At 41.8% G+C, this 22,688-nt stretch overlaps 1 protein-coding gene and 1 non-coding gene across 14 annotated transcripts in view; both read left to right on the top strand.

Moving 5' to 3' along the window:
• Positions 1 to 22,688, top strand: part of LOC105465203 (AP2 associated kinase 1) — a 223,190-nt gene that overhangs the window by 142,257 nt on the left and 58,245 nt on the right. For all 13 annotated transcript variants that reach the window (XM_071076849.1, XM_071076850.1, XM_071076856.1 and 10 more), the window contains 7 exons: positions 5,095 to 5,216; positions 6,869 to 6,950; positions 7,434 to 7,566; positions 10,326 to 10,429; positions 12,520 to 12,599; positions 16,642 to 16,796; positions 18,707 to 18,999. In XM_071076849.1, coding sequence (XP_070932950.1) covers positions 5,095 to 5,216; positions 6,869 to 6,950; positions 7,434 to 7,566; positions 10,326 to 10,429; positions 12,520 to 12,599; positions 16,642 to 16,796; positions 18,707 to 18,999 — 969 coding nt within the window. The remainder of the gene's footprint in view (positions 1 to 5,094; positions 5,217 to 6,868; positions 6,951 to 7,433; positions 7,567 to 10,325; positions 10,430 to 12,519; positions 12,600 to 16,641; positions 16,797 to 18,706; positions 19,000 to 22,688) is intronic.
• On the top strand, positions 17,452 to 17,583 carry LOC112423734 (small nucleolar RNA SNORA36 family). Its single transcript, XR_003014295.2, has one exon. It is a non-coding gene; the product is annotated as a small nucleolar RNA SNORA36 family (small nucleolar RNA).

Below are 22,688 nucleotides of genomic sequence, written 5' to 3'. Positions count from 1 at the left end.
TCCTCTAATACATTGTTTTAACACTTTAATCATTTTCCTCATTTTAAATTTTCATTTCTCTGAGAAAGACAAAGATCAGGATTGCAGATCATGGTGTTGTAGATCTGGAAAGGTCACCGAAGCCAGCCCTCTTCTTTACCAGTGGGGAAACCTCCGCACAGAAAGGCTGTGACCGGCACAGGTAGTTGAGTGATCAAACCAGAACGGAGGCCACGGGTTTTCACTCCCATTTTATTCTGTTGAATACCATGCTATTTGTACAAGCACTTAAGAAAGGAGAAGAAAGGGTTAAGGCTTAACAAGCACATTCATGTCGAAAAAGTCATAGATGTCTCCTCTTTTGTCAGAATAGAGATTTTGATCTCATGAAGTATAATAGGATGAAGATTCTTGTCCCATTTTTAGAAACACAGGTTTGAAAACCTGCATTCATCTAATCTTTCAAATTTTGCAGTGGCAATACATTCTCTGACTGAAATGTCTAATGCCATACCTGTTTGGAATATCGAGATGAAGAGGTCAGTAGGAGGTAGCCTTCTAGATCTTTTTGCTAAAGCTGTAAGCAGAATTTGACAGTGACAACTTCAATAGCACTCTTAAGCTGAGAGGCTGGGAAATGAGGTCAGCAGCATCACACTCTCAAAGAATGGAAAGGTTCGGGATTGAAAGCAGTGGTGACCAATCTTGAGCTTCACCCTAAGGGACTTTGCCAAAAACAAAGTCCCTCTGCAAATTCTCTGAAGCTTTCAGAAAGTGGTGTACGACTGTGTAGTTGGTTTTCTACCTTCTTAATCTCACATAATCTGTCCATACCCACTTATCCCTTTCCATCCCTGTTGATTTTTCTCTATACCCGGCCCGAGTCATCTCACACCCAGACTGCTGTACCTGCTGTCGTTGCCTTCCTTCTCCTTCTCCCTCAATTTTGCCAAGCTAATTTTCCTAAAATGGCTGTCTTCGTGTGCTGCTGACCTGAGAAAAATGCTGAGTGGCGCCCGAGTGCCCTTCCCCAGTCTGCTGTCTGTGTGCTTCTCTGGTCCTCTCCCTTTCTCCTTCCTCCTTCCTCACCAATCTCAACTGTCCATCCCCCTTAATGGCACAGTGCACATCAGCACAGTGAGTGAGGGTGTGGTGCTGGCAGTCTGGTGGCCTGAGCCTAAATCCTGCCCTACCAGCCTGTGACCTCAGACAAGTTAGGTAGCTTCTCTGGCCTCTTTTTTCTAATCTGTTAAGGGAGACAACAAGGCTTTGTAAGGATTATATGAAATACTCTAGGTTTTTAAAAGTTTGTGGAGCAGTGTCTGGCACTTAATAAGTGCTATTAGTTATTACTGTTACTATCACTCTGGTTTTTTATGCTTTGTTCCTGTTATTGGTTTCACTTTTGTAAGTCCTTCACTTCCTCCACGGCTCCACATTTTCTTGTCTCCCCTTTTCTGACAGCACTGGTTCATAATAGGTCCTTTCCCATGTTTTCAGCTTTCTTTGCAGTACTGGTGCCATGCACAGCACTGTTCCAGCCACCGTGACCTGCCCGTGTGCTCCAGACCCTTCAGGCGCTCTCCCGTCTCAGGGCCTTTGTGCTGCTGTTTTCTGCTTGGAGTGCTCTTCCCCGAGATGGCCCATGGCTGCTCCTTCTTCATCCAGGTCTCTTTTCCCCTCAGAGAGACCTTCCCTGACTATACTATTTAAAATAGCATTCCCCTTCACCGTACATACATTCACCCGCTGCTTTCTTGTCATAATGTTTATCACTACCGGGCAAGTATAATGATTTTCTTCTTATCTCCACTTGAACGGTAAGCTCCGTGAGAGGATAGACTTTGTTGTGTTGACAGCCTTATCCCTAGAGCCTAGAAAAGTTCTTGGCATATAGTAGGAGTTGAAACGTGTTTCTTTTGTTTTTTTAGTTTTGAATTTTTGTGGGTACATAATGGGTGTATATAGGAGTTACATGAGACATTTTGATACTGGCATGCAATGTGTGATAATCACATCAGGGTGAGTAGGGTATCCACCACCTCAAGCATTTATCCTTCGTGTTTATCCTTTGTGTGAAACGTGTTTCTTTGATAAATGTATGGTAATAAGAGCTTTTCTAGATGTACATTCCAGCATTAGAAGTGTAGAAACTGATTCAGAAAGGGAGTGCACACATCCAATAGGAGAAGCATGATTTTACATGAGCCCTGCCAGGTGCATGAGGCCGAGGAGGAAGATTGTTGCTGAATGATGCTGAATAAGTGATTTCATCAGCAACATTTAAGGGTCCCTGGCATGTGTACGGCACTGGACAAGGCATTATGGGAGACACACAGGCATTTCTCTAAAGCTTTGTAGTCTTACTTGGGAAGGCAAGCGTAAATACATAAGAAGCTAAATACCAACCCACAGTGAAAGAAACATTGCCGAATTGTAAATGATTTTCAGTGATTATTACCTACCAAAGGTTTACAAAATTTATTTACAAAGGGCCAGATAATAAATATTTTAGGTCCGTCATAACTGCTCAACTCTGCTGTCAGAGTTTAAAAGCAGCCATAAACTTTAGGTAACTAACAAGTGGGCATGGTTTGATTTGGCCTGAAGGCCTTCAATTCTGTAGATTTTGTGGACTGGTCGTGAAAGGTTTTTCTCGGGAGTTACAACTTGAGTAGAGAGTGAGCAGTTGAATAAAAGGAGCAATTGAATAAAAGGAAAAATTAGATTATGTATGGAATGCTTAGGAGACATGGAACAAATCAGCCTGGCTAGTGTTTAGACACGTGATTCCTTATTAACTAGATTTCTATTGTAGGGGCATTTCTGCCCCTACAATAGAAAGTCCTGTCCTTAAGCTTGCACCCAATGCATTAAACAAGTGTCATCACCCCTACTATAGTTGGAAGTAAGGATGGGGGCCTTTATTAATTGCTCTGCTTCTAACCTGCTTCCTGTAGTGGGAATATAATTGCCTGTCCTTTCTAGAGTGAGGTTGTTTAGGTTCACTTCCCAGCTGTACCAACTATTAGCTGTGTGACATTTAGCAAGTGACTTAATCACTCTGAGCCTCATTCTCTCCATCTGTGAGAGAAGGATAATAATCATATTGGGATTATGAGGATGTAGTGGGATAATCCATGTAAAATGCTGAGTACAGTAGTACTGGCAATAATAAAGCTCAGAAAATGATGGCTGTTATTTTTATAACCTCTAAATTAGATTGAAAACATTAGTGTTGTTTTGTTGGAATTATTTTGAATTCCTAAAGTGTGTATATGCTCAGGAAGCTTGACTGTGTCACTTTGTATAAGTAGATTAAACTGGTAAGCTTTATAAAAAAGACATAGATGATGGAAATATTTGCTTGCCTCAGCCTTATCTCAAAGGAACGAATCTCTTCTAATCATTCTTAATTCATAACCCTACGCTTAAGAATTGTTAATCATGGAACATACCTGTGAAGGTTGATGGCCGTAGTTCAAACTACCTATGTGGCTGGAAATTCCAAGGTCAAAATTATAGATTAAAGTAATTCCAGGGCAGTACTGCCCCCAACTACATCAGTGTATCCTCTCTGGAAGAACAATAGACTTTAAACCCAGATCTCACAAGCTTTGTACAGATTAAGTTCCAAGGATCATAAGTTAATGAAACAACAAAACTCCTCCCAACACCACCATAAGCAAGGTTTAGTAGGAATAAGAAACAATAAACTGCAAATCAGTTGGCAGCAGACACTTCGAATATTGGAATTGGCAGATACAGACTATAAAATATACTTAATGTAATTCTTAGAAGAATTAAAAGAAGGTATAGAAACAAGTATAGAAATTAGAGCTTATTATAATTGACTGGTTGTTTTTAAAAGAATCAGTAGCAGTACAGTAGTATGGCCTGGATATTTGGTGGCTCATATCTTGCCCCTGACAGACCAGGTTTGCTCGCACATGCACACACATACACAGTGTTTTTTGGTTTATTCCATTCAACATACATTTTTTATGCCAAGCATTTTGTTAGGCATTAGGTAGAGAAGACCAAGAATATGATTACAAGATGATGCTTATCTTTGAGGAGCTTATCTTTAAGAGTAGACTATCTTATAGTCTACTCTTGCCTTTGTTTTCCAAAGGCGGTCAGTCTTTGGAAGGCTGAAGACAAAAGACAATGGAGACTACAGTCTTAACGGCCTAACAAGATTTTTTGGCTGCCATTTTACTCCCCACACATAGCCAGGCCTGTCCTCCAGCATACTAGTCAGCTCAGTTCATCTAGACCAAAAATCAGTATACCTTGAGTACATAGTGTCCACTGTTTTGGAGTTGTCATTTCATTAGTAGAATCCTTTGATACCAGGGATTTCTCTAGATTTGGGGCGTTATAAGCTCCCTGCTGCCTAGAACTCCTAACTCACTGCCCAAAGAATTCATTTATTTAAAAAATTAGGGCAATACATTAACAGGAAAACTGCCCATTTATCCCCAGGCATTTTATCACATTGAGAAGTAACTGAAACATAAACAGTATTAATTCTGAATATCCTAACCTAGTGTAGTAAAGACATTTATATAAGTACTTATAAGGTCCGAGTGAAGTAATTCATATCATGAGAGAATGAAATACTGAAGGACAATAGGGAAAGAGTGACATGTTATCTGAGTGGGAGCCTGAAAGTTTCAAAAAGGACATGGCATTTGACCTGGGGTTTAAAACGAGATTTTGATAGCTGGCTAAGGAGGTAGGGGTTGTGGAGGGCATCCTGGCCTAAAAGAAGAGCAAGAGCAAAGGCACAGGTCAGAGGCTTGAAAGTATGAAGACGGTTTCTGCAGAGGTGAGAAATGTGGCTGAAATTTACAAAAATGGCACTCTTGCATCCCCCACTGTGGAGTTTCCTCTTTTTGCCCTCTCCACCCACTTTTCCCTGTTACTCTGCATCTCCTGTGTTCCACTTGGGATGACCCCTGTTGAGATACTTGGAGAGGAATAACTTTCCTGTGCACATTAATGAGACTGCCAGAAATAAAACGTTTTATTTATGTGACTGTGAAACCAAATTTTCACGTGCATTACTAAATGATATCTTGGAATGGGTGGTTGGGGAATGTTTTTCAGGTTGAAAATATCCTCTTGCATGACCGAGGCCACTATGTCCTGTGTGACTTTGGAAGTGCCACCAACAAATTCCAGAATCCACAAACTGAGGGAGTCAATGCAGTAGAAGATGAGATTAAGAAGTAAGCTTTTTCTCCTTTCATGGAGTTTTGTCCACAATCAGATGAGCAACTTTACTTTCAGCTTATGGGTGAGAAGATCAGGGTGGGGAGAGAATGGTGATAGTTGTCCTTCGTCTCAGAGCATCATGGTCACAGTTGGGTTGTTTGCCTTTAAGTGAAGAATGAGGAGGGGTTTATAAGCATACATCAGAGTAAAAGGAAGGACTCTTAGAGCTCTTTATCAGTGGTCCTGTGGTCATTGCACATAAATGTTTTGATTTATGATGTCACAGAGCCTATAAAAAGCTGAGAGGTGCACACACTCTAATATAAAGTACTAGGATGTTTTTAAGTATGATCACAGCAGCCATGACATTATCAGTCAAACAGATGTGCTTTTTACTGAACCCTAAATTGCTCCTTCCTTCCTGCTCATAAGGCAATCTAAGTGGAAATAATGGTGAGTAGGTTATTAAAGTCTCTGCAGATACTGAATCACAGACTTTCACGAGAAAAAGCTTATTTAGATTTGTGACTCCAATAAGAGCCTGACCCATTTTCTCCTCATGTCCACATTGTTGGATTTTTTACAGGTAACAGCACTCACTATTACTACTAATAAGTCAACAGTCTAGCCTGCACACCTACATCCTGATCTTCTCTGTCCTTTTCATGCATCACCCCAGACAACCATGCCTGGGGCAAGAAGACACTGATTGACCCAAGGCCCTGAGGGATGCCTAGACCTGTCCCATCTGGGATCTAGAGACTAAAGCAGCATAAATCACATGCTTGGTAACACCAAGACACTCACTTTGAGGATGTGCTTATACTACTTTTTTCTGGAGCGAGAGATAAAACTGTTATTTCAACCTGATTCCAGGAGCAAAGATGAAGGGCTCTTGATTCCATCCACTCCTCACCCCAGCCAGGGCCCACTTTCTGCTCTTCTCCAGAGTACCACAGTCAGTATTACATCTCTGTGTTGAGCCACATGTAAAGGCCATTTTTAAAACAACAAATTGGCAAAATATAGTATCAGAATAAGAATTGGTAAGAGAAGATTTTGTCATTTGAGGACCAAGAAAAGTTGCTTTTAGAAATTATTTAATGCAGCCGGGCACGGTAGCTCAAGCCTGTAATCCCAGCACTTTGGGAGGCCGAGACGGGCGGATCACGAGGTCAGGAGATCGAGACCATCCTGGCTAACACGGTGAAACCCTGTCTCTACTAAAAAATACAAAAAACTAGCCGGGCGAGGTGGTGGGCGCCTGTAGTCCCAGCTGCTTGGGAGGCTGAGGCAGGAGAATGGCGTGAACCTGGGAGGCAGAGCTTGCAGTGAGCTGAGATCCGGCCACTGCACTCCAGCCTGGGCGACAGAGCGAGACTCCGTCTCAAAAAAAAAAAAAAAAAGAAATTATTTAATGCATTAGTATCTGAGTCCCCACATGTTCGTAGACTAGGAGGACTGCTGCCAGAGGGCCATGGTGTGATGATATGATTGTACCAGGGACAGTCTTTCATTTTATCTGTACTAATATTTCATACTGTCTTCTGCAGATTGCTCCCAGGGATTCTATTAATGTAAAAAGAAAAAAAAAGTGTTTCTGCTGCTCCTGGTTTTTAATTATACTATTGACATATTTAACAAAAAATGAATCTCTTGATTGTAGATATACAACGCTGTCTTATCGAGCACCAGAAATGGTCAACCTGTACAGTGGCAAAATCATCACTACGAAGGCAGACATTTGGGTAGGTGTCAAGTAACCTATCCATACCTCAGATAGCAGCAGTCTTGACTGTAAATTCCCAAGGTTAATGCACACAGCGCTATAGCATGGTGGCTACCATACCATATCATTGTCTACTTGCCCCTCAAGGTTCTTGATGTGAGAATACCAGCCACTGCTTCTTGAAGCATGATAAAGAAAATTACTTCCAAGCTCTGTGGAAATTATTTAGATTTTTTTTTCATGCATATGTTACTGGTTCTTAAGAGCAAAACAGGTAAATACTTATTCTTTACTGGAGCACAATTTGGTAATAATGGTAGAAATATTGTAACTCAGCTGCTAACAGTGGTGTTGGGTTCTAAAACTCACGTTTCTAATATATTAATAGTCTGTAGTTTTTATATCTGCTAGTAAATGTGAATGGTGCCAGTTTCTCATTAGATCCATTTAGAGTCATGATAAATAAACCACTAGTAGCAATCTGCTATCTTTATTTTTTTAGGCTCTTGGATGTTTGTTGTATAAATTATGCTACTTCACTTTACCATTTGGGGAGAGTCAGGTGGCAATTTGTGATGGAAACTTCACAATTCCTGATAATTCTCGATATTCTCAAGACATGCACTGCCTAATTAGTAAGTATTTTAAGCTTCTAGTTTCATATTTTTATTTCTGATCACAAAGAATGAATTGGCGGATAAAGGGGGATTAGATTCCAGGAGTAATGAGTTAGATGCAAAGGTAAAGAAATTAGTCAATAATGATTGGGAACTCAAAGACAATGTAACAGTGTCTAGTTAGAGTGGTGGGTCTTTTTGCTAGAAATCTGAAGTTCTGTTTCACACCTGAGCCCAGCCACCCAAGCAGAAATCCTAACTGCCTGGAGCAGAATAGTGCTTCTATATTCTGTTGCAGTCTCTATGAAAGCTCCGGTACCAAAGGAGTCCAGCTGACTCATATCAAGTGATAAGAAATTCATCTTTGCAAAACTGGAAGCAATTCAAATGAAAATGATTGCAGTGCATTCACTGGGGTGAATACATAATTAAGACTATATAACTCCATGGAACCAGGTTTTTCCTCTCATTTAGGTTAATCACGGGATTTTGATAAGATGCATCTAAACTCAATGCTTTCTTAAAAATAGTCTTAAGATTCCCCACTATTTGGTATCATCATAGCAAGCATATGTACTAACATTCATTAACCAGATGGTAGAATAAGTAATCTTTAAAAAAAAAAAAAAAAAAGAATAATCTTTGCACAAAGCCCCTATACTAAAATGCTAAAGAAGCAGAGATTTTTATCATCTTTCCACATTGGTCAAGACTCTTAACATCTAAGTTTTAACTGTTATGGATTGATTATAAATCTTGAGTAACCCAGTTTGGGTCCTGCATGGGGATATACTGGAAAAAATAGAAGCAGCAAATGTGAGTGGAGCATCTGACATTTGTTGAGGGCCTACTTATGCCTCATTTAATTCTTAAAATCCTTTATATATTAAGTATAATTATTCCCATTATGCAAATGAGAAAACTGAAACTGAGAAAATGTAGATAACTTATCCACTTAACATAGATACAGCTTTTAAGGTGCTGCCCATTCCATTGTGCCAGTTTTGTCAATCAGCCTCTTCCATTTATTAACAAAAAAAGGAGGAATATTTAAAGGACTAGATTATGACATTTAATAATTGTTGAATTGTTTTAAGAGATAAAGCATTATATTCATGTTAGAATTCCAGGTATGTAAGTGAGATTGGTAGGAAATATGGGAAAATGGCCAACTTTGATATTAGACTAGTATTTTTTTTGATAATTTTTAAAACATTTATGCAGTAAATTCATATTGGGAAAAACAACTCTTTATGAATATCTATACCATGGACATCTTTCCCAAACTGCTTGCAGAACATTTGGCAACTCCACTGTCACCCTAAACGCACAGATCTAAAATTAAGTTTATCATCATTAGCCCTCCTTCCTTCTTTTTACCCTCAATACCTAGTTCCCCTGCCCTCTTTTCAGTTTCTCTCAGTGGTATCACCATTGAAGCCTATAAAAGTGAAATTTAAGATTTCTTTGGATCCAGCTAGCAAGAGAGAGGAAAGGTTCAATCATTTTCTCAGTCATATTCCTTTTTTGGAGTTTCTACTATTTTCTTTATACGTACATCACTGTCACCATAGTATATACAGACTCTGTCAGCTCATGCCTCTACTGTTGGACTGGTCACCAGCTTTTCTCTCTCTCTTCAACCCATCCAGCACACCCTCACCAAAAGTTTCCTCTTATAAAACACCACCTCTCATGTCCCTGATTAGGAAACTAGCGGCTTGCCAATGGTCCCACAGTAGGGCTCAGCTTCTTAGCATGGCATTTAAGATTCTGATTCTGATTGCATGCCACCCACTCAGCCTTCTCTCTACCCTGTCCTTCTGGCTCCTCTGTTTACTTGCAGCAAGACACTCTCTTGTCTTTCTCCACGTCCTTCTTTGCTCAGACTGTTCTCTCAACTGGAATGTCTTTTTCACTGCTTCCCCCCTGACTGACTTCTGTCCTGCCTTCAAGGGCCAGCTCAAGCTCTGCCTCTTCTGCAAGGCGGTCACAAGGCTGCAGCCTCCCTGATCTTTTTGGAACTTAGTGTCCAGAGCATTCACTTTATTATTTAAGCAGTCAGCTGCCTTGTGTTGTTGTTTGCATATATATGTGTATGTTTGTGGTCTTCTTAAGGATTTTTTTTCCTCCTAAGGATTTTTCCAGGCTCAGGGAGGCAGAAGCTTAGAGGACCTGGAAATAGACAATTGATCTATAGGTCACAGGAAAAGTAAATATGCATATGTTACTTTGTAATTTTTTTAAATCTGGAAACCAGCTAATATTTCCAACAAAAGAATAAGTAAATTCATGAAATTTGGGTTTTGGTTATAATTATTAAGAATAATCATTCATTTAGTAAGATAAGATGAACCAAGGAAGCCCATGGTAAGACCATGTAACCTCCTAGGTATTGGAGTATGCAGGTGGTAACTTTCATATTGAGAGCTTGAGTGGTAAGATGGTGTAACGTCCTAGGTTTCAAAGTATGAAGGTGGTAACTTTCATATTGAGAGCTTGAGTCCCTCTGGTGCAAAGCATAGAATATGAACTTTAAGTATCTTTGCTACAATCCACATATTTTATTTTTATTTTCTTATAGATATTAAATATTTCAGGAACATTAGAGCTTCTCTTTCTCAGGGGGAGAAAAGGGGCTAATTATACTGTCTGAGTTCTATGAAAAATAAAAGTTTAAAAACAAAACATTGGGAATAGAGAGAGTAATGATGCTTCCTAACTAGTGTAATAACTGTTGGAATATTATTAAATAAATTCACGTATGTTTGCCTTAGGATATATGTTGGAACCAGACCCTGACAAAAGGCCGGATATTTACCAGGTGTCCTACTTCTCATTTAAGCTACTCAAGAAAGAGTGCCCAATTCCAAATGTACAGGTACGTGAATGGTGCTACTTAAAGGGACTAAACATTATCAGATTGCCATTTTGAGTTCCTGGGGTGTTAATCAACTGTTTAAATGAATATAGATGTCCCTTGCTTTATCTACTAGGGGGCGTTCAAGCAAAGCTAATTGTGAAGCAATCGCCATAAAGGGAATCCAATTTTCCCATGGAATTTAATTATAAAACTGAAGCAATTGTACTGAACAAAAAAAATGCCCTAGGGATTGAGTTGGACACTCTGAATGAAGATTGACCAACTTCATGTCTGTCAACTCTTCTAGTTCTCTAAGAGCCATATGCCTGTTGTAGTCACCTGGAGGTGATTAGGCAGGCTGCTTTCCTGAGGCAAGGCCTTAGACATGCCCCCATGCCTGTTAGAACCTACGCCCCCTGTCCCTGTTCTCCTTCCTTGCAGCAGAGCTTTCTTGATTTTGCTTCTGCTGTTGGCCATTTATAACTCACACTCCTCTTTCTCTGTCCTTCCAGCACATCAAGCCATAAGAATGTTTTCTACATTTAGTAATCCTAAACTCTGCACTCACAGTTTTCAGAGTAAAATGCTTGCATATGTCCTTTTTACAGACTTCAAATGTTGATAATACGGCTGGGCGTGGTGGCTCATGTCTATAATCCCAACACTTTGGGAGGCTGAGGAGGGTGGATCACCTGAGGTCAGGAGTTCAAGACCAGCCTGACCAACATGGCAAAACCCCGTCTCTACTAAAAATCCTTGCATATTTTTCATGTCATATTGTGATCTATTTTTCTTAAACATTTTGTGAATAGATGCTATAATAAATAGATTCTAACCTGAAATTTTCTTGCTAGTTCCTCGAATAATGAACTTTTGATTTCACTGCTGGGGCTTAAGGGTGCTACTCCTCTTTCACTCTCACATTTGAAATCAGATGTGGGGTCATCCAGGTGGAGCTCAGAATATTGGCTTTATTACTAATAAGCTTGAGTCAGAAGATGCAGCTCGACCAGTCAGGCTCCCTAGCATTAGACCCACATGAGTGAGATGTAAACACCTGATTCCTGGGGGACCGGCTCTTCTCTAAAGGAAGGAGGGCAACAGCAAACTGGACCAGCTCAGTTTTTCCACAGTCTTATCAGTCACAGAAGTCAACTCTTCTCCTTTGGGAGACGAATGCTTGAAGAAGAGGAAGTGCTAGAAGTTTTCCAGCAGAAAAATCTCCCCTCACCTGGAAACGTGAAGGAAGCGAGAGGACCCTCCTAAAAGGCCAGTTTTATAGCTAGTATTATGTGTTGGGTTTCCCAGATTAAAACGAGGGATAGTGTGCAGTAACCAAACATGACTTTCTTCTTTTGTAGTCCCACTTTTCCATTCGTAAAGTTAAATAATGTGAGATCTAAGTGGAAGCATTCAGATTGGTAGCTAGTTTTTCAAAAGTACACCTCACAAGTCTCATGTCGTTTGGTACTCAGTAGTGGTAAGCACCTGTTTTAGGGTTAGGGACAGCTAGCTGGTGCTCCCTCATGAGGTATTGTTAGATGGATAGTGCAGATTTCAAGCCAGAGGAACTCTCCTTGGCTTGCGGACTGAGTAGTGCCTCACGTGTTGGAAAGGGCACTGGCTCAGCAGCCATACACAGGGGTGGCTGTGGTTTTCTCTGAGCATTCTGACTAGCAGACTCCGTGCACCCTGGTTTGACACATTGATAAGCTCGAACGAAGATCTGTCTGGGATCCAGAATAATACCAGCTGCAGACTTTTCCTTCCCATTCCTTTCATAGCATCACTTCTAAGCTGTGGCACAGGAGAAGTGTACTGAGATCAAGCCCCAGTGACTCAGCGTGGTACAGAAGGTAGAGAATAATCGGGGAATGTGTGCTGCACACAAGCTACTCTCTCCTCTTCTTCCCGGACTATGGCTGAGTCTGACATGCATTTGGTTAACTTTCCTTCCCTCTACCAGACAGACCGCAGGGCCTGGAAGCTGCTCCAGAAGATCCCAAAATGTGTTTCCATCAGCTCTCAGTCCCAATCAGGCTGCTTATTCTTTAACAAAGAAATCTACGATGTCCTTTTTTTGTTTTGTTTTGTTTGCAATTCTATAGAACTCTCCCATTCCTGCAAAGCTTCCTGAACCAGTGAAAGCCAGTGAGGCAGCTGCAAAAAAGACCCAGCCAAAGGCCAGGTAAGAAATGCCTTCGTGAGCACATGTCCTCCTTGGATTGCCACAGCAGCAGGGAAGGATGCCTGTGTTTCTTGATTCTTACGTATGCTGTCGTGACCAGGGGCTTCACAGATCAGGAAAGCAAGCTCTGTCTTGCCTAGGCAGAAACTGTTCTTTGGGAATCCAAAAAGGAATATCATAAAACATTGTGATCTACATTTGAAAGAGAATCAAGAACTCTAAAGCTATTTTCTTTGCATGGGAATAGGCTCGGGGCATTCAGAGATGAGGCAACAGCAGACTTTAAATGTTGCTAGTATGGCCAGGCGTGGTGGCTCACATCTGTAATCCCAGCACTTTGGGAGGCCAAGGAGGGTGAATCACCTGAGGTCAGGAGTTCAAGACCAGCCTGGCCAACATGACAAAACCCCGTCTCTACTGAAAATACAAAAATTAGCCGGGTATGGTGGCACACACCTGTAGTCCCAGCTACTTGGGAGGCTGAGGCAGGAGAATCACTTGAACCCGGGAGGTGCAGATTGCGGTGAGCTGAGATCACGCCACTGCACTCTAGCCTGGGTGACAGAGCAAGACTCCATCTCAAAAAAAAAAAAAAAAAATTGTTGCTAGTACAAGAGTATCCTAAACATTAGCCAGGCGTGGTAGCACGTGCCTATGGTCCCAACTACCCTGGAGGCTGAGGCAGGAGAATTACTTGAGGTTAGGAGTTTAGGATCCGCCTGGGCAATACAGCGAGACCCTTTTTAAATTTTTAAAATTTTAAATTAAATCTTTTTAAAATTTTTAAAAAGTATACTAAACATGTGTCCTGACTTTTGGTTAGCCACATTCACCACTCTAATACTCAGCCTCCCTTTCCTTCTTACTTTCTATGGCTCCAACTACATTAGGAAAGTGCAGGTCAAAGCACCAGGTCCATGAACAGCAGAAGACTCTCCGGGTCTTAGCTAATCACAGTCTATTGAACCTAGGTTCTTCCAAAAAGCAGATGCCAAAAGAGGATTAAACAAAGATGTTATTTGGGGAAATGCCCACGTGAGAGAAAACAGGGAGGGAGTCAGGAAAGCCTGGGAGCGCCATCAGAAGGCAGTGCAAGTCTGACCCAGAGAGAGGGAGGAGAAGCATGGGTGAAGTGACCTAGACTGTCACATAACTTACATAAGACTCACCAAAGGTGTTGGGGTCCTTGTGCCAGTCAGCCAGCAGATAGTCCCTCATCTCCTAGGAATTCCCATGGGTTGGAGGTTAGGGCTGGCAGCAACCTATGGGAAGCATGGCGCCAGGGCAAACACCACAGCAGTGGTGGACTTAGTGCTGCATTTTAGGAATGCAGCATCTGGGCATCGGGGTTTTATGCTCCCTGTAGGTGAAGGTCTACAAGGCACATTCGCATGGCTGCCACACCTTCCAAATGGCAGATTCTAGAGGTAGCACAGGAGTTATTTATACTCCTCTTTTTTATACCACCATGGCGAGGAAGTGCTAACAGCAAACTGCATCAACAAAGTATTCTGGATGGGAATATGTGAATTTTAATAGAACACTAAAATAACATCTGTATCTTAAAAAATTCTTTAATATTTATTAAATGTCTACTGTGTACATGAAGTTATTTTAGATGTGCCTCTAAAATAGTGAGACTTTGATTTTTAATGAACGTAGCAAACTTGCTTAACAAACAAAACTTGTTACTTTGTAGTCTGTCCATTTCTTTCACTAATTTGGCCATGCTCACCTCTTTGGGAGTTGTTTTTGGGCTGATTTAAGTAGCTTAGTCTTTTGTGCTCATGGCTGTCTCGTAGTAGGCTCAAACATGATATGTGCAGAGGCTAAGCAATGATCCCTTTCCCCACTCCACTCCACAAAACAGACACATTGAAGTCCATACAAACTAATATTTTGGACATTCTACAATTAATAAAACAGATTCGTAGTTACTGATACATTTGATGTTCACATCTGCCTTATGATGTAGGCATATGTGTTTTTCCCTTTTACATATAAAGGACCCAAAGCTGAAAGAGGGAAAGTGACATGCCCATTATCACACAGTTACTTAGTGAGGAACTAGAACTCAAATATAGTTTTCTTCGGCTCCAGATCCCATTGCTCTAAGATGTTCCCCTCAAGAGATGATCAATATGGAGGTTCTGCTGTTTGGGTTTCTACAGAAGCCTGTTCACCTCCCTCACCCTTGGCTTTTTCTTTTTTCCCCTTTTTCTTTTTGAGATGGAGTCTCACTCTGTCACCCAGACTGGAGTGCAGTGGCGTGATCTTGGCTCATTACAACCTCCGCTTCCCAGGTTCAAGCAATTCTTCAGCCTCAGCCTCCCGAGTAGCTGGGACTACAGGCACGTGCCACCACACCTGGCTAATTTTTGTATTTTTAGTAGAGATGGCGTTTCGCCATGTTGGCCAGGCTGGTCTCAAACTCCTGACCTCAAGTGATCCACCCGCCTCGGCCTCCCAGAGTTCTGGGATTACAGGCGTGAGCCACCATGCCCGGCCGGCTTTTTCTCTCTTACACCTTTCTTCTTTTCTCCAGCACATGTCCCGTTTCTCTTCCCACCTCCCTTGCCCAAGTTATAGCCCCCCAGATGTGATAGCCTTTATGTCACCACTTCCCCAGCCAGCACAAGAGCATCCCTCTAACAGGTTGCCAGTGCAAAGTTTCTGGGCCTAGGATGGAGCTTGGAGGTAGGACATGAGGCCAGCTGCTTTGCTTCCTGTTTTACATTCATGGAGGCTGTTTTGGAAATATTTTGACAAAACATATGCTTTGGAAATATTCTTGAAACTTGTTAATTTTGGCCTAAGCCCAGTTATACTCTCTAAAGTGGAGTTTCAAAGGATGGCCAACTCTGATCTCAGGTAGGTAGTAACTTGCTGCCTGGACTACTGTAAATTCGTGAAAGTTAGCACCTGGGCTTCTGCACCCTCACAAGGAGCAAGCAGTCTTCCCTATATTAGTTTGAAAGTGTCGGTCTGGCTGTGAGTTACAGCAAGTCCAAAATGACAGTTGTGTATAAAAGATAGATGTTTATTTTTTTCTCTCGAGTAAACAAAATCTGGAGGTAAGTAGTCCAAGGCCAGCATGGCAGTTCTGCTCCATGAAGCCCTCAGGGATCTAGACTTCTTCAAGCTAACCACGTCACCATTCCTACAGTGTAGCCCTGACTGCATGGATCAATATGGCAACATTCCTGCTCTTAGCAGCAGGATCAAGGAATAGTTGAAGAAGAAGACAGAAGGCTTGAACCAGTTATTTATTATGGTTGATGAAAACTGCCGCATGATAATCTTCTTACATCTCATGTAATGCCAGGACTTAGAAACGAGTTCACACCTATTTGCAAAAGAGACTGGGCAATGTGATTTTTACTCTGGGTGACCCTGTGCCCAGTTAAAACTTTTGTTACTGTGGAAAAAAGATAGTATGTATATTGGAAGAAATGGAGTTTCTGTCACACTTCCCAATTTTAAATCCTTTGACTTGAATTATTTACTTTTTCCTTCCAGTTGCCATGTGGGATTCACTCATCTGCATGCTTTTCATTGTAGAAAGACCACTTTCACAGCTAGTTGCAGCCAAGTTTGAATTCTCTTTGCATCTGAAAACCACGTGCCTCCAACCCCTCTTTACATTATCACCCAAAGGGTATTTTGGGAAATCCTAGGAGGTACTAGGTAAAAGGGCCACAAGATGAAATAAACTTGAGAATGCTTAGAGAATGCAAAGAGAATGCATTCTACATAGCATTCTTTTTGAGATTCTTCTTGCATATTCACACATGAAAAGTTCTGCTAGAAGGAGAGCCACTCAATATATTTTGATCAGTGTGTTAAAAATTTATTTGCCCACCAAGCCTGTTTTCAGAAGGTCTAGTAACTGTGGCATCCTGTGGGAGATCCTTTGGGAAGCATCGATTAAGCAGACCTGGAAGGTTCAGGTGGATGTGGAAGCGGAAGCGCTGTGTCCGCTGCCCACCCGCTTCCATTTTTTGCGTACTTTAATATGAACCTTTCTCTTTTCCTTTTCTAGACTGACAGATCCCATTCCCACCACAGAGACTTCAATTGCACCCCGCCAGAGGCCTAAAGCTGGGCAGACTCAGCCGAACCCAGGAATCCTTCCCATCCAGCCCGCCCTGACGCCCCGGAAGAGGGCCACTGTTCAGCCCCCACCTCAGGCTGCAGGTTTCTATCCAGATTGGTTTGAAACTCAGTACACCTCTTTGTCATTCTGGACAACAGGAAAGTCTTGGAAAGCCTGGTTTGCTTTAGGATTGGAATCCAGAGGCACACAGAGATAACAGTGTTCCTTGAGGAACAGGTGGCAGCTGCCGTTGAAATTGTATGGCAGTGGCCAGGCGTGGTGGCTCACGCCTGTAATCCCAACTCTTTGGGAGGCCAAGGCAGGTGAATCATCTGAGGTCAGGAGTTAAATTTCGAGACCAGCCTGGCCAACATGATGAAACCCTGTTTTGCCAAAAAAAAAAAAAAAAAGCCAGGCATTGTGGTATGCGCCATAATCCCAGCTGCTGGGGAGACTGAGGCAGGAGAATCGCTTGAACCTGGGAGGCAGAGGTTGCAGTGAGCCGAGACGGCACCATTGCACCCCAGCCTGGGTGACAAGAGTGAAACTCCATTTCAAAAAAAAAAAAAAAAAAAAGAAATTGTATGGCAAATGGCTGGCAAAAGGGGAGGCCTTCTTGAATTCTGAGATACATCTCCAAGACCACTAAAGCCCGTTGTCTCTTTTTCTAGACTTGGCCCTAAGTTTTGCAGTTTGGAACCTTATCCTCCCTCTTTATTTCATATATTTCCCTTTGCTTTTAAAGAAATAAGACTCTTCCAAAGTGTTGAGTTCAGTCCAGGGCAGCTTCCCTGTTCTGTTAATTAAACTTTGGGACATTGAAATGGGCTAGGGGAGATGATTGGGTAGAAAGCATTATTTTATTCATTTGCCTCCCAGCCTACAAAAATGCCTGGTTGGGTCTAATACATCAGCAGTTAAAGATGCCTGGAAGAGACAGGACTGAAGAGGCTCAAGAGCTTGGACTAGCAGACAAGTTACTTTCTTTTTTTTTTTTTTTTTTTTTTTTTTTTTTTTTTTTTTGAGACGGAGTCTCGCTCTGCCGCCCAGGCTGGAGTGCAGTGGCCGGATCTCAGCTCACTGCAAGCTCCGCCTCCCGGGTTCACGCCATTCTCCTGCCTCAGCCTCCTGAGTAGTTGGGACTACAGGCGCCTGCCACCGCGCCCGGCTAGTTTTTTGTATTTTTTAGTAGAGACGGGGTTTCACCGTGTTAGCCAGGATGGTCTCGATCTCCTGGCCTCGTGATCTGCCCGTCTCGGCCTCCCAAAGTGCTGGGATTACAGGCTTGAGCCACCGCGCCCGGCGTTACTTTCAATTTTAGGAAGTTTGGGGTCTGATGGGCTGAGATACAAAGAAACTGAATTATTTTCATGTATGCCTGAAAAAAAAAAATAGAAACAAGACTCCTCTCTTTTGACATTCACAGAAGAATATTGTTTCTTCAATGCTTTGTCTCTTGAAGTATCTACCACCCTTCATGTTTTGGCATGCTGTTTCTAATGAGATGAGGGAGCTTTGTTTCATAAAAAGGATGGATCCAAAATATCGAATAACTGAACCGTACCAGGAAGCTGCTTTTGGGGAATTTGGTGGCCATCTACTTATAGCCAGGCCTCCAACTAGGATAAGCTACATATAAAACACCAGGGAATGATTTTGTCATGCTGCATGCCAAGAGGGGCAAAGCCTGTGCATATGTACCAAAGGCCAGCTGAATATGTAGACATTTGGGGTGCCAACTACATTTGTAATTGACTAAATGAGATGACTAATAACGGAAGACTTTCTTAAGGAGGCAATATTGAACCTTGTTTTGAAAAATTTGTAACACATAATGTAGCAAGAAAGACATTCCAGGTGGGACAGAGCATGTGGAAAGACAGTGAGGAGCACATGAATCTGGGGATACTCTGCCCACTTGTCACCCCTTATTAATTGTTTTGGCAAGACAGAAAGCCATTTTTTTGTGGAAGAGTTTGGAACCCTTACATGGACTTTATTCTCATTGCAGGATCCAGCAATCAGCCTGGCCTTTTAGCCAGTGTTCCCCAACCAAAACCCCAAGCGCCACCCAGCCAGCCTCTGCCACAAACTCAGGCCAAGCAGCCACAGGCTCCTCCCGCTCCACAGCAGACGCCTTCCACTCAGGCCCAGGGTCTGCCCACTCAGGCCCAGGCCACACCCCAGCACCAGCAGCAACTCTTCCTCAAGCAGCAACAGCAGCAGCAACAACAGCCACCACCACCACAGCAGCAACCGGCAGGCACGTTTTACCAGCAGCAGCAGCAGGCCCAGACTCAGCAGGTAAGGTGGTCAGAGTGTGGCCCTTGCTTGCATATCTGAGTCATGACTGTGAAAAACCCACTAGGTAAAGGTATCTTCCCAAAGAGCCATTACATCACCGTTTCTCATAGATGTAGATACTAAAGCATTGGGAAGCGGATCTGTCACTCACACCCCTTTCACCCTGTTTCTCAGGCCACGAGGAATCCGTCACCTGATTGAGGGACATCAGTACAAGAGCTATTTTTTGGCTGGGTGCGGTGGCTCACGCCTGTAATCCCAGCACTTTGGGAGGCCGAGGTGGGCAGATCACGAGGTTAAGAGATGGAGACCATCCTGGCCAACATGGTGAAACCCCGTCTCTACTAAAAATACAAAAATTAGCTGAGAGTGGTGGCGCAAGTATGTAGTCCCAGCTATTTCGGAGGCTGAGGCAGAAGAATCGCTTGAACCCAGGAGGTGGAGGTTGTGGTGAGCTGAGATCGCGCCATTGCACTCCAGCCTGGGCAACAAGAGCGAGACTCTATCTCAAAAAAAAAAAAAAAGCTATTTTTTTAAGGACTACTTTTTTTTCTTCTTTTTTCTAATATAACTGTAACACCGTTATCATAAGAGAGGAAAAAATAACAATAGTTTCTTATTATCGAATATCCATTAGTGTTTAACTGTTTCTGATGTCTCATAATTAAGTTGGCTTGTTTGAATCAGTATCCAATACTAACAGAATGTATTTAGTTGGTCTATATTGTTTTCCATTATCTTTTCATATATTTTTTCACGTTTTTTTTTGCTATGAATGTATTCATTTTATAATGATGAGTATATCTATTTTTTTTTTTGGAGATAGGGGTCTGCTCTGTTTCCCAGGCTGGAGGGAAGTGGTGCAGTTATAGCTCACTGCAACCTCCAGTTCCTGGGCTCAAGCGATCATCCCAGCTGAGTCTCTCAAGTAGCTAGGACTATAAGCATGTGCCACCATGCCTGGCTAATTTTTATTGATAGAGATGGGGTCTCATTATTTTGCCCAGGCTGGTCTCAAACTCTTGGCCTCAAGACATCCTCCCACCTCAGCCTCCCAAAGCATTGGAATTACATGCATTAGCCTATGCGGCTGGCTGATATATCTTTTAAGTCCCCTTTTATCCATAGGTTCCTCTCTTTTTTTTTTTTTGCTTTTTGTCATCTAATTTTTCAGAGAAAATTGATTATTTGTCCCGTGGAATTTTTGGCATTCTGGGTTTAGCTGATTGCATCCTGTGGTGTCATTTGATATGTTTGATCATCTTCCATGTACCTGGGAATTTCTCAAGGCTTACTCAGTATTTGAGTCAGTTTGACAGTTCTTTGTTCTTCCTGTTGCGTCATGTCAGGAGGTCTGTAATGTCTCACTAGCCTCTGTTTCACTGATATTAAGATCAGGGAACGTTTACTTTCAGATTTCCCTGAAGACTGTGTTTCCCAAAAAAAAAAGGAAAAAAAAAAAGATCAATCAGTGTATTGAGGTGTTGTCTGTCTGATCCATTTGTTTAATGCTCCCCATTAGCTTAGCAGCCATCACTGATCATTTGCCAAGTTCCTTAATTCATCAGGGATGGCACAATGATAGTCTAACATTCCCTCTTCATTTGAGGGCTGGACGTTTTCCATGAAGAAATTTTTTCATCAACTCTTTAGTTACCCTGAGGTACTGTTTGTACAGAAAGGGCAGGAAAAACACTTGATTCTTCCCTTTGTTTACTAGTTTTCAGAGTAATAAATTTGTTCTCTCTTACCGTCCAAAGGTGAACAGTGAGGTTTTTGTTTTGTTTAGTTTAGTATCATTAGGAATTCTTAGATTTTAACTTATTTGATATCTTTGAATACATTGTTTTTTTGTTGTTTTTACTAGAGATAGGGCCTTGCTGTGTTGCCCAGGCTGGAGTGCAGTGACTATTCACAGGCAGGATCCCACTACTAATCAGCCCTGGAGTTTTGACCTGCTCCGTTTCCAATCTGGGCTGGTTCAATCCTCCTTAGACAGCCCGGTGGTCCCCTACTCCCAGGAGGTCCCCATACTGATTCTGACCTTAGTGCAGACACCCAACTAGCATAGCACACTACAACCCAGAACTCCTGGGCTCAAGCGATCCTCCCACCTCAGCCTTCTGAGTAGCTGGGACTACAGGTGCATACCACCGTGCCTGGCATATTAAGGTTTTAGAAATTTATTTATTTTAAAGCTCAGATTGCCCCAACGTTGGCCAGTGGAAGTCTGGTAACTCCAGTGGTCTTTAATGATTTCCTTGCTATCTAGGATCATGCTGCCCTCGACTTGAAATCATCCATTTTTTTTAGGAGCTCTGTTTCTTTTTAGTGGAAATAATGTTTAGAAACCACAGTTTTGATGCTAGAGATACCATTTGCCTAATGGATTGGTTGTTGTTTCTAGGCCTTCTCAGTGGACAATTAGAAAATATGTTTTGTTTTGTTTTGTTTTGTTTTGTTAGAGAATAGGCATTATGAATTGAGATTTATATTCCTAATTTGGATATTGAATTACTGGATTTCTGTTTAACTTCTTGGATTTTGTTGTGTTTTCATCTGGAAATCTTGATTCTTAACAGCATTAACATAATTAATTGTTCTATCGTTTTAAGATAGCAATAACCATATGATTACTGAAAACAGTTTAAGATTTCCTTGCCCATTTTACCCTTAGAATGATTAGCACATTATTTTCTGGAGCGTTCAGCTACCAATTTGATACACCGGCTTATTTGCATTGTTTTGCTTTTGATTTTTAGTTATTACTTTTTAAATTTTAGTTTAATTCTGTTTTGTGGATGTGTAAAGCATTTACATAGTTTCAAAGTTAAATCTGCAAAAGTTCATCCCCGCCAACTCATGTATAGTGGTATTGCTCATTATTATTTACAACTTGAGAGTATTCTATTAGATATTTCCTTCAGGATATATCTATCATAGTTTATTTAATCAGCCAGTCTCCTGTTGATAGACATTTGGGTTGTTTCCAGTATTTTGCTGTTATAAGTAGGCAGCTACTTTTTTTTGACGTCTTCTAATTTGTTAACCCTTTAACCTTGCCCCAGTAGACAAACAGTATCCTCCCAATTGACTCTAGTAACTACATAAAGTATACAGGATGTTCACAGATACAGTCTTGACCTTAGTTCATTGGCAGGCCCTTATTTTGATCTCTGTTTGTGTATGTAGCACATAGCCCCTAACAGTGGGGATTAGAGAGACATATAAGAAGTGTGGGCCAGGCACAGCGGCTCATGCTTGTAATCTCAGCACTTTGGGAGGCCGAAGCAGGAGGACTGCTTGAGCGCAGGAGGTCAAGACAGCCTGGGCAACATCGTGAGACTGTGTCTCTACGAAAAATAAGAAAAAAAATTAACCAGGCATGGTAGTGTGCACCTGTGATATCAGCTACTTAGGAGGCTGAGGTGGGATGATCACTTGAGCCCAGGAGGTCAAGGGTGCAGTGAGCCGAGATTGCTTGCACCACTACATTCCAGCCTGGGCAACAGAGCGAGACATGATCTCAAACAAACACCAAAAAAAGAAGCTTCATAGAGTATACTGGCTATTTTGACTGTACTAAGGAAGTTTAATAAAAATAGAGCTCTTGGGAAATAATTTTTAGTAAGACTTGAGATGAGTCTGAATAGTTGAGTTAACATTTAGGTTATTCTTTTCTGTGTCAT

Source organism: Macaca nemestrina, chromosome 13 (assembly GCF_043159975.1).
Source record: "Macaca nemestrina isolate mMacNem1 chromosome 13, mMacNem.hap1, whole genome shotgun sequence".
In the NCBI taxonomy this organism is placed as follows: Eukaryota; Metazoa; Chordata; class Mammalia; order Primates; family Cercopithecidae; genus Macaca; species Macaca nemestrina.
This window is presented reverse-complemented; position numbering and strand designations above follow the sequence as displayed.